This window comes from Macaca fascicularis, chromosome 13 (genome assembly GCF_037993035.2).
Source record: "Macaca fascicularis isolate 582-1 chromosome 13, T2T-MFA8v1.1".
Classification (NCBI taxonomy): domain Eukaryota; kingdom Metazoa; phylum Chordata; class Mammalia; order Primates; family Cercopithecidae; genus Macaca; species Macaca fascicularis.
Window position 1 is genome coordinate 102,023,599 of NC_088387.1, and position 17,347 is coordinate 102,040,945.

The window sequence follows — 17,347 nt, forward strand, 5'->3', positions numbered from 1 at the left end:
CATCAAAATGGACTTTGAAAGGAAAAATACAGTTGGTGTGTATAAAAATGGATTGGTGAATCTGAAAGTCAGCTGATTAAGAAAAAACAATTTTAACCAGATTGAAATGATAAGCAAAGCACCCCTGCCCTTCAGAAAGGACAAGGATGCTAGAGAAAACCCAGTGGCTGTGCAGGATGTGATAAGGACCCAATTATAAAGAATCAGATGGGCTAGTGATCAGTTATTATGAACAGTTGGAAATATGTAAACAAATAATGGAAGCGGAAAGACTGGCAGTCTTGAGACCGTATTGAAACACTGAAATCTTGAGCGTTTTGAATATCATAAATGGGTGCTGAGATAGTTATATATAACTAGACCAAACAAGAATTTGATCTTAGAGATTTTGGTGTGTAAGATAGCTTGTTAAATTACATACTTTTTTTTTTTTTTTTTTTTGGAGACAGTCTCGCTCTGGTACCCAGCCTGGAGTGCGGTGGTACAGTCTGCTCACTGCAACCTCCGTGTCCCGGGTTCAAGCGATTCTCCTGCCTCAGCCTCCTGAGTAGCTGGGATTACAGGTGCACGCCACCACGCCCGGCTAATTTTTTGTGTATTTTTAGTAGAGATGGGGTTTCACCATGTTGGTCAGGCTGGTCTAGACATTGTTCTAGGCACCAGGTAGCTAGCATGTAGATTAATGTAATTTTATGGCTCTTGTATTGGAGATGGTACTGGGGATTCAAATAAATAAATGCATGTTATGCTATGTAATGGGAAGTTCAATGAAGAAAAGTAAAGTTAGGACAATAGGGGCAGAAAGTGAAAGAGGAATGTTCTAACCCAATTTACCCTCCAGGATTTGACTATTTTACTGCTCTCTGTCCTTGTAGTTCTTTTCAACCTCTAATATTTCCATTTAGCTTTGCACTGACAGTGTGTCCTTGGGACCATCTCTACCCTGTGGCCTGGATTGTATATATAGTACTACTCTGCATAGAGTTTGCATATAATAATAGCATGATGCTGGTAGTGCATTTTGTTTTTCTGAACTCCACTAATGTGTATTTTACAACTATCTATACATTTTTCTTTTTTAAAAGGACACTGTCAAGTACTTTTAAACTGTTAATTGTAATTTTTAAAATTTCCTGCATGTATTTATTTTTATTTCTATTGACTGCTCTTTGATTTTCTTTCTTGGAATGGAACATAAGTTAAAGATGTTTTTTATTCATTTGTAAATGATAAGGCTCTAGGAATAATAACTGCTGTTGATTAATACTCTGGTTTGTGAAATAGTGGCTTTATGTCATTCTCATATATAACTATATATTAAAATACATTTTATATATATATATATATATATATTTTTTTTTTTTTTTTTTTTTTTTTTTTTTTGAGACAGAGTGTTGCTGTGTCACCCAGGCTGGAGTGCAGTGGTGTGATCTTGGTTCACTGCAACCTCCGCCTCCTGAGTTCAAGCAGTTCTCCTGCCTCAGCCTCCCAACTAGCTGGGATTACAGGCGCCCGCCGCCACACCTGAGTAATTTTTGTATTTTTAGTAAAGACAGGGTTTCACCATGTTGGCCAGGCTGGTCTCGAACTCCTGACCTCATGATCCGCCCTCCTCGACCTTCCAAAGTGCTGGGATTACAGGCATGAGCCACCATGCCCGACCTTATGTCAAATATTTTAAATAAAAAATTTTAAATCTTAAAATAGTGTATAATTTAGATTTATTACCTAATATTGTGGCTTTTTAAAGTTCATACCATCCGTGGTTTAACTAATAATTGATTTATCTTTACATGGAAGTATATATGACCGAATGCAAAAAGTACAGATTTAACAGTCAGTGTTATTGTGTTAATAATGTTAATGAATTTCAGTCTATTTCAGTGGCTTAAAATGTAAGTTTGCTAGCAATTTAAACTTGCTTGTTAATGTAACTGAAAATTGTGTTGGTGGTTTCAGTGTTCTGGCATTGATAAGAGTGCATATGACACTAGATCATATAATTAAGTTCTAAACTAAGCTGCTGAAAAACAAATACTTATTTTTCTCATGTTTTCTAGTCTCTTTATCATATAGCCACATACATGAGGTATATGGGTGAGATTTTCCCCTCCCAATTTTAATTTTCTTTCATAACAAGTAGGAATTAGTGGGGGGAAATATTTCTTTATTGACTGAATTTGTAGCTAAAGTAAATTTTATTTGAGGAATAACTTGTCAAAAATACTTGCTGACCATAGCTGCTTTGTTGTAGGAGGACTGACAAATGGTAGTGGTCGATATATCTCTGCAGCACCTGGAGCAGAAGCAAAATATCGAAGTGCTTCAAGCACTTCCAGTCTATTTAGCTCCAGCAGCCAGCTCTTTCCTCCTTCCCGGCTTCGGTATAATAGGTCTGATATTATGCCTTCTGGCCGCAGTAGATTATTGGAAGATTTCAGAAACAACCGCTTCCCGAACCTTCAACTTAGAGACTTGATTGGACATATAGTTGAGTTTTCTCAAGACCAGCATGGTTCTAGGTAGGTGATTATGATATTTCTCACTTCATTTTTGCTTTGGAAACTGCTACCTTATAAAAGCTTAAATTTTTCTGAACTATCCTTAGCCCAGTCTGCATTAAAATTGGCAGCTTTTAAGAGCTAAAATTCAGTTTGGATTGTATGTTTTTTCTTTCATGTTGGGATAAATTATAAAAATACAGGTTTTAATTTTTTATAGTTTTCCGGTTTTTTATAGTGTGAATATTGTTATGATGAGAATATAGCAGGGCCCCCTTCATTGGGTTATTTTGATTACATCAGCTCTGTATTACATTTGTGGGCTTAAGTGACCCTCGTGTGTTTAAAAAATACAGCAAGCAATGTTAAATGCCTTTGTGCTGCATTATAGGTTGGTATTCAGTGTGACTTGGCTTAGGTTGAAATATTTCACATTTGTTATAGGAAAATTTGGTGCCTTTTTACATTAAAACGAATGTGATACATGAGAGATACATCTGAATTAACATTGTCAAGATAGCTTAGAAAGGAAAATAGAATTGTAACACGTTTAATAAATTTAAGATATTTTCTCTTTTTATAGCTTTAAGGTAAACCTCAAGTTTTTAAGTCGTTTTAGATTAGATGGCATACAAATTTTGTCTCTCTATATAGTCATGCATCACTTAACGATGGGGATACATTCTAGAAAATGTGTTGTTCTGTGAACATTACAGAGTGTACCTACTACACACCTACTCTGTATATTGCGCCTAGGCTACAAATCTGTACAGCATGTTACTGTACTAAATAATGTAGGCGTTTGTAACAATGGTGTTTGTATACCTAAGCATAATAAACAATAGAAAAGATACAGCAAAACTATAGTGTAAAAGATTTAAAAATCATATACCTGTGTAGGGCACTTACTGTGAATGAAGCTTGCAGGACTGGAAGTTGCTCTGGATGAGTGAGTGAGTGAGTGAGTGAGTGAGTGTGTGAGTCAGTTGTGAGTATATGCGAAGACATAGGATGTTACTCTGCACTCCTCTAGACTTTATAAACACTGTACTGTACACTTCAACTACACTGAATTTATTTAAAACTTTTTTTCTTCAATAATAAATTAACCCTAATGTAACTTCTCCCCGCTTTGAGACAGAGTCTTACTCTGTTGCCCAGGCTGGAATACAGTGGTATGATCATCACTCACTGCAGCCTCAACCTCCTGGGCTCAAGCAGTCCTCCCAGCTAAGCCTTCCGACTAGCTGGGACTGCAGGCATGCACCATCACACCTGGCTAATTACTTAAAATTTTTTTTTAGAGACAGGGTCTCACTATGTTGCCCAGGCTGAGTTTACTGTAACATTTGAGCTAACTTACTGACTCTTGTGATAACACTTAGCTTAGAACAGAAACACATTGTACAGCCGTACAAAGATGTTTCCTTTATATGCTTATTCTATGAGACTTTTTCTTTTTATCGGTTTTTTAAACTTTTTGTTAAGAACTAAGACACAAATGCACACATTAGCCTATAAAGAGTAAAGATCATCAGTATCACTCTCTTCTAACTCCATGTCTTCTTCCACTAGGAGATCTGTAGCAGCAACACCCATGGAGCTGTCATCTCCTATGATAACAGTGCCTTTTTCTGGAATACTTTCTGAAGGATCTACCTGAGGGTGTTTTGCTTTTTTTTTTTTTTTTTTTTTTAAACAAGTAGAAGGAGTACGCTCTAAAATAACAATAAAAAGTATACTAAATACACAAACCAGTAACTCAGTTGTTTATTATCAGATATGCACTGTACACAATTGTATGTATTATACTTTTTTTTTTTTTTTTTGGGAGACGGAGTCTCACTGTCACCCAGACTGGAGTGCAATGGCATGATCTTGGCTCACTGCAGCCTCTGCCTCCTGGGTTCAAGTGATTCTCCTGCCTCAACCTCCTGAGTAGCTGGGCTTACAGGCATCTGCCACCATGCCAGACTAATTTTTATATTTTTGGTAGAGACAGGGTTTCACCATGTTGGCCAGGCTGGTCTCGAACTCCTGACCTCAGGTGATCCAGCCACCTCGGCCTCCCAGAGTGCTGAGATAACATGGGTAAGCCACTTGCACCCAGCCATACTATAATTTTATAAACTGACAGTGCAGTGGGGTTATGTCATCATGAACACCTGAGTAATGTATTGTACTATGATGTTATGACAGTTCCTACCCAATAGGAATTTATCTCCATTATAATCTTATGGGACCACCATTGTATATGTGGCTCATTGTCAATTGAAATGTCGTTAAGCAACGCATGACTAGTTGGCAGTTCCTTCAGAGTGACAAATGAGCCTTGTATCACCCAGAATGGCTATCTTGGTTAGGAATTCATTCATGTTGGAAGAATTTTACTTCTAAGGGTTTCATTTATTATGTTCTAAAAGTTAGATGTTTAGTAATACATTGGTATATTACAAAAAATGAATGAATAAGCAGCAAAATGTATGTAATTTTCTTATTGATTATAATGTAACCAAACTAACCTAGGAAAGATAAAAATCCAAGTTTTTTGTCACTCTAGTAGATAAAGTGTTACAAAGAAATGCTATATAACTTTTGTTCTTTTTGCTGTAAGTTAGCTGTCCACTATATAAAGTATGTTAATATTTCTGGAAATAACTTGCAGTGCATATATGTGGAAGGGTAGGGTATAATACTCAAGTAAGAGTTAAAAAACATATTGTCATACTAAAATTTTTCCCCATGTAGATTCATACAGCAAAAGTTAGAGAGAGCTACTCCAGCTGAGCGACAGATGGTATTTAATGAAATTCTGCAAGCAGCCTATCAATTAATGACTGATGTTTTTGGCAACTATGTTATACAGAAGTTTTTTGAGGTAAGGATTCATGCATATTTGTATATCCACCCATCCAGCTGTTGTATACTTGATATTAAGAAAAGCTCTGAAAGTTGGTTAAAATCATTTTCATATAAAAAAGATAATAAGCCAGGGGTAAGGTATTTACAAATTATATATCTGATAAACATTTTATCCAGAATATATAATGAACTCCTAAAAGTCAACAACAAAAAGACAACCCAAATGACAAATGGACAAAAGACTTGCGCAGACATTTCTCTATGTAAAATAATACAGAAGGCCAAATAGGCCATGAAAAGACACTCAACATCCTTACTAATCAGGGAAATGCAGATCAGTCTCACAATGAGAGCACTTTATACCTACTAAGATGGCTGTAATCAAAAAACATAAAATCAGAAAATAACAAATGTGGATGAGGATATGGAGAAATTAGAGCCCTCATAAATTGCTGGTGGAAATGTAAAATGGTGTAGCTGCTATGGAAAACACTTTGGCAGTTTCTCAAAATTAAATATTGAATTACCATACAACCCAGCAATTGTACTCCTAGGGGTATACCAGAATGAATTGAAAACAGGAACTTGAACACCAGTATACATTGCATCATTATTCACAATAGCCAAAAGACGGAAACAGCCCAAGTGTCCATCAACAGATAGATAAATACAAGTGGTATATGTGTACATTGTAGAATATTATTCCGCCATAAAAAGGAATGATGTTCTGATACATACTACAACATGGATGGACCTTGAATATACTAACTTAAATGAAATAAGCCACACACAAAAGGACAAACATTGATACTGATCTACCAGTATGAAATGTCTGGAATAACTAATAGTGGCATAAAGAAGATTAGGGCTTACTGGGCCTAGAGGAAGAAGGGTTTAGAAAGTTACCGTTTAATGGATACAGCATTTGTGTTTGAGGCCACGGAAAAGATTTGGAAACAGATAGTGATGGTGGTTGCACAACAATGTGAATATAATTAATGCTACTGAATCACCTAGCTAGAAATGGTTCAAATGACATAGTTTGTCACAAAAAAAATGTTAACATGAACCACTTTAAATGAAAATTTCCTTTTAATCCCAATTCATATTTGAAAATATAAAGCATTGGTAGTCACTCTTTGATGAAGTAGTTAATGAATAACACTACAGTCTTTAGATTTATAGATATGTGTTATTTTACAGTTTAGCCAATTTTTAAATCTATAAACATCTGTGTTGTAGCTTGACTTAAAAGTTTTTTTCCTCAATCATATCAGAATGTAGTTTGATGATTATCTGGGTGAGAGTTTTGGTGGTCAATACGTGGCTAAGAAAGTTATATATTAAAGATGAAGGGTTTTGTAAAAATGTTCACTTTAAAAGTGTTACATTTAAAAGGTAGTTAACATATTAGTAATAAGGAAATTGTAGTAAGACTTAACCCAAAAAAGTAATAAAATTATTATTGCAAACATCTCCTGGTCTATCTTAATTAGCTTCTACCTTAAAGCCCCTGCCCTACATAATTACTAATAGATTGAATAGACTGCAAACACTGCCTTACTCAAGTTCAACAAAGCAATATTAAGGTCACTTGTTATTAATGTTATATCTTTTCTGTCAGTTTGGGAGTCTGGATCAAAAACTAGCCCTGGCTACTCGTATTCGTGGTCATGTTCTACCCTTAGCCTTGCAGATGTATGGCTGCCGCGTTATTCAGAAAGCATTAGAATCTATTTCTTCTGACCAGCAGGTAATTGTAAGTTAAGACAAAATTTTTGTATTATTTTATTCAATTTTTAAATTATTACATTTTTAATCTTACAATAATCTTGAAGTAAAATGACTTAAATATTTCCACAACTAGACTAAAATATTGTTACTGTGTCCTAAATAGCACACTACTAATTAGAAGTCACAAAGTAGATAATTTCTAAATGAAGATATTTTAGCACCTATGTGGCAAGCAGAATGTTAAATGATGAGTGTTTTTATTACTACTTGCTTGCTTGATTTTCTGCAATGTGAGAATGCATGTTACTATTTTCCAGTGTTTATTTTGATGGTGTCTAATGTTTCTATTATAAGAAAATTTTTGAAACCAATAGCATTACTATATGTCAGTTTTATTTATATATATGAAAATTTTTTTAAGTAAATATATAGCCCAGCAAAAAAGTAACTTAAGAATTCTCTTTAAAAAGGTATAATTTTTTGAGAAAAACGAGAATACATAAATGAGAAATATTCTGTGTTATTGGATGGAAAGTCTAAATATTTTACATTAATAAAGGAATTATTGATCAAAATAATGCTTTAAATCATTTGAAATAGACAAGAATATTGAGAGTAGGGGATGAAGATAAATGCTGATCCACCATATTTTTAAAATACACTGTGAAGCAACACTAATTAATGGGGTTATTGTATAAGATTAAACAGACTTTTAATAAGAAATTTATAGCCCCAAATCAGTACAGTTTTCTGACTACATGCTTTATTTATTACAATGAAAGCATAAGACTGAAGGAAATAATTATTTCTTAAAAGATAATGGTAGTTTAAGTTTGGAAAGAGATTGTCTTTGACTCATACAATAAAAGTAAATTTCAATAAATAGTAATATATGGATGGATGGCTATATATGTGTATATATTCATCACTGCACTAAAATCTGTGAGAAAATACTATTATTCCTCCAAAGGAAATTCTGAGTTTTACAGTAATTTTAAGGTATGTGACAATGGAGAAATATAAACACATTTAATTATTTAAAAGCTTAGAAACTTCTGCCACAAGTTTCTAATTGGCATAGATATTTTTTAAATGTCTGATATTTAAAAATAAAAGCATTAGGAGTAAGTCTTTGTTGATACAGTTAATGAATATAACAGTATTTGGATTCCTTTTTTTTTTCTTTCCCCTTGAGATGGAGTCTCGCTCTGTCTCCCAGGCTGGAGTACAGTGGCGCAATCTTGGCTCGCTACAACCTCCACCTCCCAGGTTCAAGCGATTCTCTTGCCTCAGCCTCCCAAGTAGCTGGTATTACAGACACGCGCTACCACACCTAGCTAATTTTTGTATTTTTAGTAGAGAGGAGGTTTCACCATGTTGGCCCAGCCTAGTCTTGAACTCCTGACCTTGTGATCCACCCACCTTGGCCTCCCAAAGTGCTGGGATTACAGGCATGAGCCACCTCGCCAGCCTTTGGATTCTTAAGCATGTTTTATTTTGTAATTTAGTCCATTTTAGGCTTTTTTGTTTTGTTTTGTTTTGAGACAGTCTCTCACTCTATCACCCAGGCTGGAGTACAGTGGCACGACCTCGGCTCACTGGAACTTCTGCCTCCTGGATTCAATTGATTCTCGTGCCTCAGCCTCCCGAGTAGCTGGGACCACAGGCGTGCGCCACCACACCTGACTAATTTTTGTATTTTTTTAATAGAGATGGGGTTTCGCCATGAAGGCGAGGCTGGTCTTGAACTCCTGGCCTCAAGTGATCCACCCACCTCAGCCTCCCAAAGGACTGGAATTACAGGCATGAGCTATCGCACCCAGTGATTTTAGTTCGTAATTAAACATCTGTATTATAGCTTGACTTAACAGGATTCACCGCAGTTGCTTCAAAATGTAGTTGAAAGTCCTGTGGGTGAAAGATATTTTAAATGTGAATACCTTTAGACTGAGTATGTGTACTCCATTTCTCCACAGTACTATTTTTTATTGCTCTAATAAGGCACACAGATTATTTTATCAATATTAAAAGCTATATGAAGTTTTACAGTTTTTTTGTTTTGTTTTTGGGATGGAGTCACACTGTGTCATCTAGGTTGGAGTGCAGTGGCACAGTCTCAACTCACTGCAACCTCTGCCTCCCAGGCTCAAGGAATTCCCACCTCAGCCGCCCAAGTAGCTGGGACCACAGTCATGCGCCACCACACCTAGCTAGTTTTTTGTATTTTTGGTAGTGGCCAGGACCATGTCGCACGACTGGTCTCAGACTCCTGAGCTCAGGTGATGCACCAGCCTCAGGCTCCCAAAATGCTGGGATTACAGGTGTGAGCCACCTCACCTGCCCCTAAGCACTTTATTGTAACAGCATTTTATAAAAGAACAAAGAAGTCTGACATTAATTCTTCCCTTAGGGAATTATTGAGGTACTATGTAAAAATCACATAGCCCGTAAGTAGTCATCAACTTCTTACCCTTTTCTATGTATTTGATAAACTCACTCAGCCATTAAAAATAATTGCCTTGGTGGTGGAGGTGGTACTAAGTAAGGCAGAAGTGTAGAATTCTAGATTAGTCATGTTAGTTACCACCGATAAATACTAACAGATGATTTACACGGTGAAGACAGTTTAAATACAGCAAATTCAGCATCACTACGTTGTTTCAACGTAGATCATTTACATTGTAATCCTGCAGTATGTTTTAGTAATTTTCACTTTTCAATGGTTTCTGCTAATTATACTGCAAGAGAAAAATATTTAAACTCATGACAAACAGGAAATAATGTTTAAATATATTTTTGTTCCCATCTCAGTATTTTTAATACTGAGATAAATATACTATTTTTAATATTTTTTTAATACTGAGATAAAATATACTAGTATTTTCTCGTTTTAGGTAATTATTTAAATAACATCCTGTCTTTTGCAGAGTGAAATGGTAAAGGAGCTGGATGGTCATGTGCTCAAATGTGTGAAAGATCAGAATGGAAACCATGTTGTACAAAAATGTATCGAATGTGTTCAGCCACAGTCACTGCAGTTCATCATTGATGCTTTCAAAGGACAAGTATGTTTGAGTTTTGGCTTATAATTTGTTAGCAGGGCATTATTTTAGAATTTTGAGTATCAACACATTTTTTGTAAGTCACTAGATAATACCCAGCACTTGTGTACAAAAATAGGATACAAAACAGTAAATGTACGTTAATGTCTTCCTCTTTCATAGTGAGTAGATAGCTTCATTTTTCTGAAGCTACAAAACAGAAATAAGAGTTTAATCACATTACTTCAAGAAGTAAAAGTAATCACTGTTAGAATTATTTTTTATTTATACCCAACAGTGTTATCAGGTTTACTCAGAGAAGGGAAGGAGGTTTGGAGAAAGACTTAAGACTGTATAATAAGACAGAAAACATACAGCAATTTGTAACTAATACCCTAGTAATTAATATTTCTTAATGCCAAATTACCCTTTCTCTTTTCACCCATTCATTCCCATTGTTACATAAACTCAGGTTCAGGTAAAGTTCTGATTAGATTCCTTTTGATCAAAATATCTTCAGCTCCTAAATGGGGTGCTCCCTGTCCCCACTCTCCAGTCTTTGCTAACATGGTGGTAGTCATATTAAATATGAGTTCATCACCCTTCTGTTTTACATTACTTTGAGGTGTCAAAAAGAAAAAAACAGTCTGCTTCATAGAACTGTGCAAAAATGTCAGAGAATACAAATTTTAATTCTTCTAATTGTCCTCAGGTATTTGTGCTTTCAACTCATCCTTATGGCTGTAGGGTAATTCAGCGCATCCTAGAACATTGCACTGCAGAACAGACCTTACCTATCTTAGAAGAACTCCACCAACATACAGAGCAGTTGGTACAGGTATACATTACCTAATAATTTGAAATGTTTATATATTTTTGGAACTTGTTTTAATTTTTAAAAGAAATATAGTTTGTTATTAAACACACTATAGAAAGAGTGAGACAAAAGCCGGTTGTATTCTCCTAACTATACTACTGGATTTTTAGACGAAATGGTTAACATGTCTTTAAAGAATAATCATTCTTAAGGAATGACTTGGGGAAAGTAATTTTTAAATATCTGTCTTAGGATCAGTATGGCAATTATGTTATTCAGCATGTACTGGAACACGGTCGACCTGAAGACAAGAGCAAAATTGTTTCCGAAATCAGAGGAAAGGTTTTAGCCCTGAGTCAACACAAATTTGCCAGGTATTGGGATACGTTGTAATTTCAGGGGTCAATTCTTTCAATTCATTGACTTTTATTAGTTATCACAGAAATACATGTAGAGCGTAGCATTAAACTATAGTCTTTTTTTTTTTTTTTTTTTTTGGTGTCACTAAAATGCATCTATAGAACATTGCTTTTATTTAAAAAAAAAAAGTAACAAATTTGTTTTGCCCATGTATGTTCATTTTTGAAATCTGTATTTGGAAAATAATTTTTCCCAACACTGGAAATGCAGATTTATTTAGTATATGTTCTTGAAAACCTCACAGCTTTAATGATCTGGTTTCCTTTTTTTGAAGTACAATTTTAAGAGACCCATAATTAAACTTGTGGATGTCAAAATTATGTAGGTCGTTCCGTGATACCAATTTCTGTTATAAAAGTAGTTGGCGGGGTGCAGTGTCTCACACGTGTAAATCCCAGCCAGCACTTTGGGAGATAGAGGCAGGAGGATCACTTGAGCCCAGGAATTTGAGATCATCCTGGGCAACATAGAAGGAAATCCTTTCTCTACAAAAAATTATCCAGGCATGGTGGCACATGCCTGTAGTCTCAGCTGTGAGGGAAACTGAGGTGGGAGAATCACTTGAGCAAGGGAGGTCAAGGCTGCAGTGAGCGGTGATAGCATCACTGCACTCCAGCCTGGGTGACAGAACAAGACCCTGTCTCAAAAAAAAGAACAAAATAAAATAAAAGTAATCATAAGACAAGAGAATCCCATCCTGACTTCCGTTTTATCGTGCATTGGAGAAAATTCTTTCAAAAGTCAAGGAAATTTTGCTGTACAGAAAAAAATAACAAAGCTTTGTTTATCTGCTTTAATTTTTAGCAATGTAGTAGAAAAGTGTGTTACTCATGCCTCCCGTGCTGAGAGAGCTTTACTGATTGACGAGGTTTGCTGCCAGAATGATGGTCCTCACAGTGCCTTATACACCATGATGAAGGACCAGTATGCCAATTATGTGGTTCAAAAGATGATTGATATGGCTGAACCTGCTCAAAGAAAGATAATCATGCACAAGGTAATAACCGGATATAACACTCAGATAACTTTCTTTGTCTTTATGTTTAGGCTACACATTTAACCTCCTTGGGCTTTCATTTCCTCCTGTATTTTGTAACTGGAGGAAAAAATTAAAATTGATGGATATCTTTTGGCAGATATATTGGTATGGTTTCCATTTTTATTCTTAAGGTTATCACGCCAGGCATGGTGGCTTTTGCCTGTAATTCCAGCAGATTGGGAGGCTGAGGTGACAAGATCACTTGAGTCTAGGAATTCGAGACCAGTCTGAGCAACGTGGCAAGATCCTGCCTCTTAAAAAAAAAAAAAAAAAGTTAGACAGGCGTCATGGTGCAAGCCTTTAGTCCTAGCTACTTGGGAGCCTGTGGTGAGAGATCGCTTGAGCCCAGGAGTTCAAGACCAGTCTGGGCAACAGACCCCCATCTCTACAAAAAATTTAAAAATTAGCTGAGTATAATGATAAACATGCCTGTGGTCCCAGCTACTCAGGCAGCTGAGATGGGAGGATGGCCTGAGTCCTGGAGGTTGAGGCTACGGTGGTCTGTGTTCATGCCAGTGCAAGTAGAATTTTGTGTTTATGTTGTGGGGGGTAGCACTAACTCATAATTGTTTCCCTTTAAGCTGTTTCCTCTCTGTATCTTCCTCCTAGAATCTAGTAATTTTTTAAGAAATTAGTAATTGCAGCAGGAAAACATTGTTACAAAGAACACTGAAAGAAACACTTATTTTGAATACTCTTGATCTTAATGTATTCATTTACAAAACATGGAGCGAATTACATAACCCCTTTGATCCTCTCCTCATATAGAGAGAAAAATGATATCTTAGGATTCCTTCCATCTATAAAAGTGTTTTGGCCTTCTGATTTTTAAAATTCATTCTTCAACTTGATGTAAGTTTTCCTTTCTTTTTCTTCTGTTCTTTCAAGACAGGGTGTCTGTTGCACAGGCTGGAGGACAGTGGTGTGATCTCGGCTGACTCTAGCCTCAGCCTCCTGCCTCAAGCCATCCTCCCACTTTAGTCTCCTTAGTAACTGAGACTACAGGCATGCACGCTCATAGTTCTGTTTATATTTTGTAGAAATGGGGTCTCACTGTGTTGCCCAGTTTGGTCTCAAAGTCCTGGGCTCAGGTGATCCTCCCACCTTATCCTCCCAAAGTACTGGCCTCTAAGTGTCTACCTATCTTTTAATTCAGTGTTTCTGCTGTAAACTAATGAATATAAAAAATTGCAATCTTATTTTTAACAGCTACATTATTTATTTGACTGGTATCATATTTATTATATTTGGATTGTCCCTAATTGTTTAATTGTTATCAGTAGTGCTTTGTACAAAAGTCTTTTTGTAATTGTTTTGGTAGAATAAATTCCTGGTTGTGGAATTACGGGGTAACTTGCTATATTTGGGGCCTCTGCTTGTTTCCATGTGACATAGTTAGATGTAGTGTTTTATTCATTGAACAATTTTGAGAACAGATGTTTGGAGGGATTGAGCGGATCACAACTGCTTTTGCAAAAAGTGGCTTTCTTTGGATTTAAATTTTTTTTAATTGCAATTATTCCTCTAAATTACCCAAAATTGGGGGTGCTTTTTTTAAGAAATCAGAAAGTAAAATGACTTACATTTTCTAAGCAGATTATTTGTTTTTCAGATTCGACCTCACATTACTACTTTGCGCAAATACACATATGGGAAGCATATATTGGCCAAGTTGGAAAAGTATTATTTGAAGAATAGCCCGGACCTAGGACCTATTGGAGGACCACCAAATGGAATGCTGTAAATTACAGGAGCACGAGAAAGAAGATAATTTAACCATGTGAAAAGAATTTTTTTGTGTGTGAATTATCAAAACACAACTCAACTATGAATCTTCAATTTTTTTTTTAAAGCAAAACTATTTATTGACTTTATTCATCCATTTGTAAATTTTTTAAGGTTCTTGTGTATATTTGGGGGGTGGGGGATGAATTATAAATTATATTCAGCCCTGAGTGGAGACCTATCAGATTGGATTGCTGGCAAAGCACAGAATGCCTGTATATGATGTAACTGTATCAAAAATAAAAAGCTGTCACATATTTTGTAAATTTTTACCTTGTAAAGTCACAAAAATAGTTTTTAAAGGAAAAAGTACAGTATTCTTTTAATAAACTGGCTCACAGTCTGGTAGGTCTACAACCCCATAGCACAACAGGTTTATAGAGATGTATATAGAATTATAGTCCTTATTTTTTTCCTTTGCGTGAAACCTTTTATAACAGATTAACAATCAACTGCATAAATATTATTAATATTTTAAAAAGTTAAGTTGTATTTTGATAATTCACAAACTATCATGCAAATAACGAGCAAGTAAGACAAGAATAAAGTGGTTTGAGATGAAAAGAACTTAACATTATTTACAGTAGATGTGGTTTTAATACAATTACTGCCCTAAAATGTCTCTGGCAATGTACAGAAATATTGTATATACTTACATATGTAATTGTTGTAAGAGTTAAGAAATACAAAATCATGGTGACATTTCCAATTTAGTGCACTAAATGAAAAGTTAAGTCACTTACTAACTTTTCAGTTTGGTTTGCAATGAGAAAGAGTGGAAATTTGTATTTTGTTTTGCTTATAGAATTACAGACTTGTTGAGGAAGTGTTGAGCTTTATTTTGCTTTTTCATAGAGGCAGAAAGTAGGAACCAGATAGAGATGAAAAGGGGCCACTGAAAAGTGAATTTGATAGCTCAGCATTTAAGCATGATTACATATTCAGATAGCTCTTTTTGCTTTCTATAAATATATGCATTGTGTGTGTAGTAATAGATGTAAGTTTACACTTTGAAAGGAAATCTTGTTTCAATGTTTATTATAAAAGCCTTGCTAATTTAGTAGTGATGCTTTCCTTGGTTGTACAGGTGTACATTTGTAAACCTTCATGCTGTAAATGGAATTTGTTTTATCTTTTTGGGATACATTTGCATTTTAGTGTACATTTACGTCCCTGCCCTCTTTGACCTGGCAATATAGTGTTGTATAATGTAAATTTATTTCTCCAAATCGAGAGTGATTTTTTAAAAATTTTTTATCTTTATATGGTTTCAGAAGTATGAACCAGCTTTCTTTTTATTATTGTGAGATCATTTTGTTTTATAACATAGTTGTTGACTGTTAATATGGACATGCTAGAATTTGGATCACTTTCAATTGAAGTCAGGGTATTGTGCATAATAGAAAGTATTGGACTGAGATATTTGGTTACCATGGAGGCCAATGCTTTTTTCATCTTATTAAATGTGATGTGACTTTTTTCTTTGTACAGAAGAGTACTGTATTTTTGAATAGCCTACTCCCAAGTAAGAGCAAATCTGTATGATAACATTTTTTTCTCTGGACATAAGACATAACAGTAACACGATGTACATTTACAAGCGGCCTTATGTACATTTCCCAACAATCTTTTTAAGGCAAAATTGTGACCATATGTGTATAATTAAAATCGTTTTTAATCCTTTGCCTATGAAAATATTTTGGAAAAAAACTTGCTGTGTATATTCAGTTTCTGAAAGATAAAGAAAGTGCTTTGTATTTTGTTGAAGTCAGTATTTTGTATAAACATTTATGTTGACCCAGTTATGTTTAGTGCTGAAAACTAAAATGAACATGCTATCTCTGTCAGCTGAATATGGAAGAAATCTTTTTTACTAGAGATCTGCAGAAGAAAAGCAATCTTCTGAGCACAATATGGAATCTAAAGGTTTTATCACTTAGTTATTCATATTATGAACCTAAAAATAATGGCATAAAGTTTGGGGATGCCAGGCATACTTTTTCATGTTTGGTGTTTAGTTATTTTAGTTTTCTAACCCAACATTCCTTGGTGAGGCCATTAAATCCAAACACTTGTCTCCGTTCCTTCTCATGGTCACACTGGGTCATCAGCCTGTCCCAGTCACTGCAGCAACGCCTTGTGTGTGTTTCATATTTTTTAAACCCACACAAAGCCACTCTCTCACTTTTTCCTACATTACCAACCTCAGAGTATTTCAGCCCATGTCGAACTTTTGTTCTCAGTATCAGCCCATGGTTTCAGGATCAAAGCTGTCATGTTGGAGATTGGTAATGGTTTTCCTGTCTTTGTACAGTTGAATTCTTAGTCTTCCTTCATCCTCGCCCTCTGTTGGCACAGGCATTATCTGCAATTTTAGAAAATGACAAGTAGAGATACTACATTGAGAAACTAAACCCTCTCCTTGGGGTCCTGATATTCCCATGTGTCCCAGTGCTGACAACCCAATCTTCCCAGTACTTTCAGGCCTGCTCTACAAAAATACCTTTCTTGTAGAAATTTTACAGTCTGCCATTTTGGGTGCCCACCCCAATTTTTACCTTTTAGTAAGTTCGCATGAAATTTTGTTAAAATCTGAAAATCACATTTCAGAATAAAGAAACAATTGGGCAGAAACTACCTAGGCTTACTCTTGAGTGTCTCCTTTTGATAGGGATTGTTTCTGGACCAGTTTGTCTAAGTCCTGGCTCTTATTGGTTCATATGAAATAATGTTAACTTCACTTCTTTGTATATTATGTATAAATTAGAAAATGAAAAATGTGTGAATAACATTGTATGAAATAAACCTGGTCTTGTGTTTTTCTCTAGATAAAATACCCCTCTGTACCTCAGTTATAACTTAAGATTGATTGCCCATTCAGGTTTACTCTGACATAAGGAAAACTTTTTTTTTTTTTTTTTGAGACGGAGTCTCGCTCTGTCGCCCAGGCTGGAGTGCAGTGGCCAGATCTCAGCTCTCTGCAAGCTCCGCCTCCCGGGTTCCCGCCATTCTCCTGCCTCAGCCTCCCAAGTAGCTGGGACCACAGGCGCCGCCACCTCGCCCGGCTAATTTTTTTTGTGTTTTTAGTAGAGACGGGGTTTCGCCGTGTTAGCCAGGATGGTCTCGATCTCCTGACCTTGTGATCCGC

At 35.6% G+C, this 17,347-nt stretch overlaps 1 protein-coding gene across 38 annotated transcripts in view; it reads left to right on the forward strand.

Moving 5' to 3' along the window:
- Positions 1 to 17,033, forward strand: part of PUM2 (pumilio RNA binding family member 2) — a 106,319-nt gene extending 89,286 nt beyond the window's left edge. For 23 of the 38 annotated variants that reach the window (XM_065527357.2, XM_065527351.2, XM_045369727.3 and 20 more), the window contains 8 exons: positions 2,255 to 2,522; positions 5,250 to 5,379; positions 6,988 to 7,122; positions 10,025 to 10,162; positions 10,851 to 10,976; positions 11,208 to 11,329; positions 12,180 to 12,372; positions 14,027 to 17,033. In XM_065527357.2, the coding sequence (XP_065383429.1) occupies positions 2,255 to 2,522; positions 5,250 to 5,379; positions 6,988 to 7,122; positions 10,025 to 10,162; positions 10,851 to 10,976; positions 11,208 to 11,329; positions 12,180 to 12,372; positions 14,027 to 14,158 (1,244 nt within the window). In that variant the 3' untranslated portion in view covers positions 14,159 to 17,033. The remainder of the gene's footprint in view (positions 1 to 2,254; positions 2,523 to 5,249; positions 5,380 to 6,987; positions 7,123 to 10,024; positions 10,163 to 10,850; positions 10,977 to 11,207; positions 11,330 to 12,179; positions 12,373 to 14,026) is intronic. The other 15 variants (XM_045369729.3, XM_074012271.1, XM_045369721.3 and 12 more) reach the window with 1 other exon arrangement.
- The last annotated feature ends 314 nt before the right edge of the window (positions 17,034 to 17,347 follow it).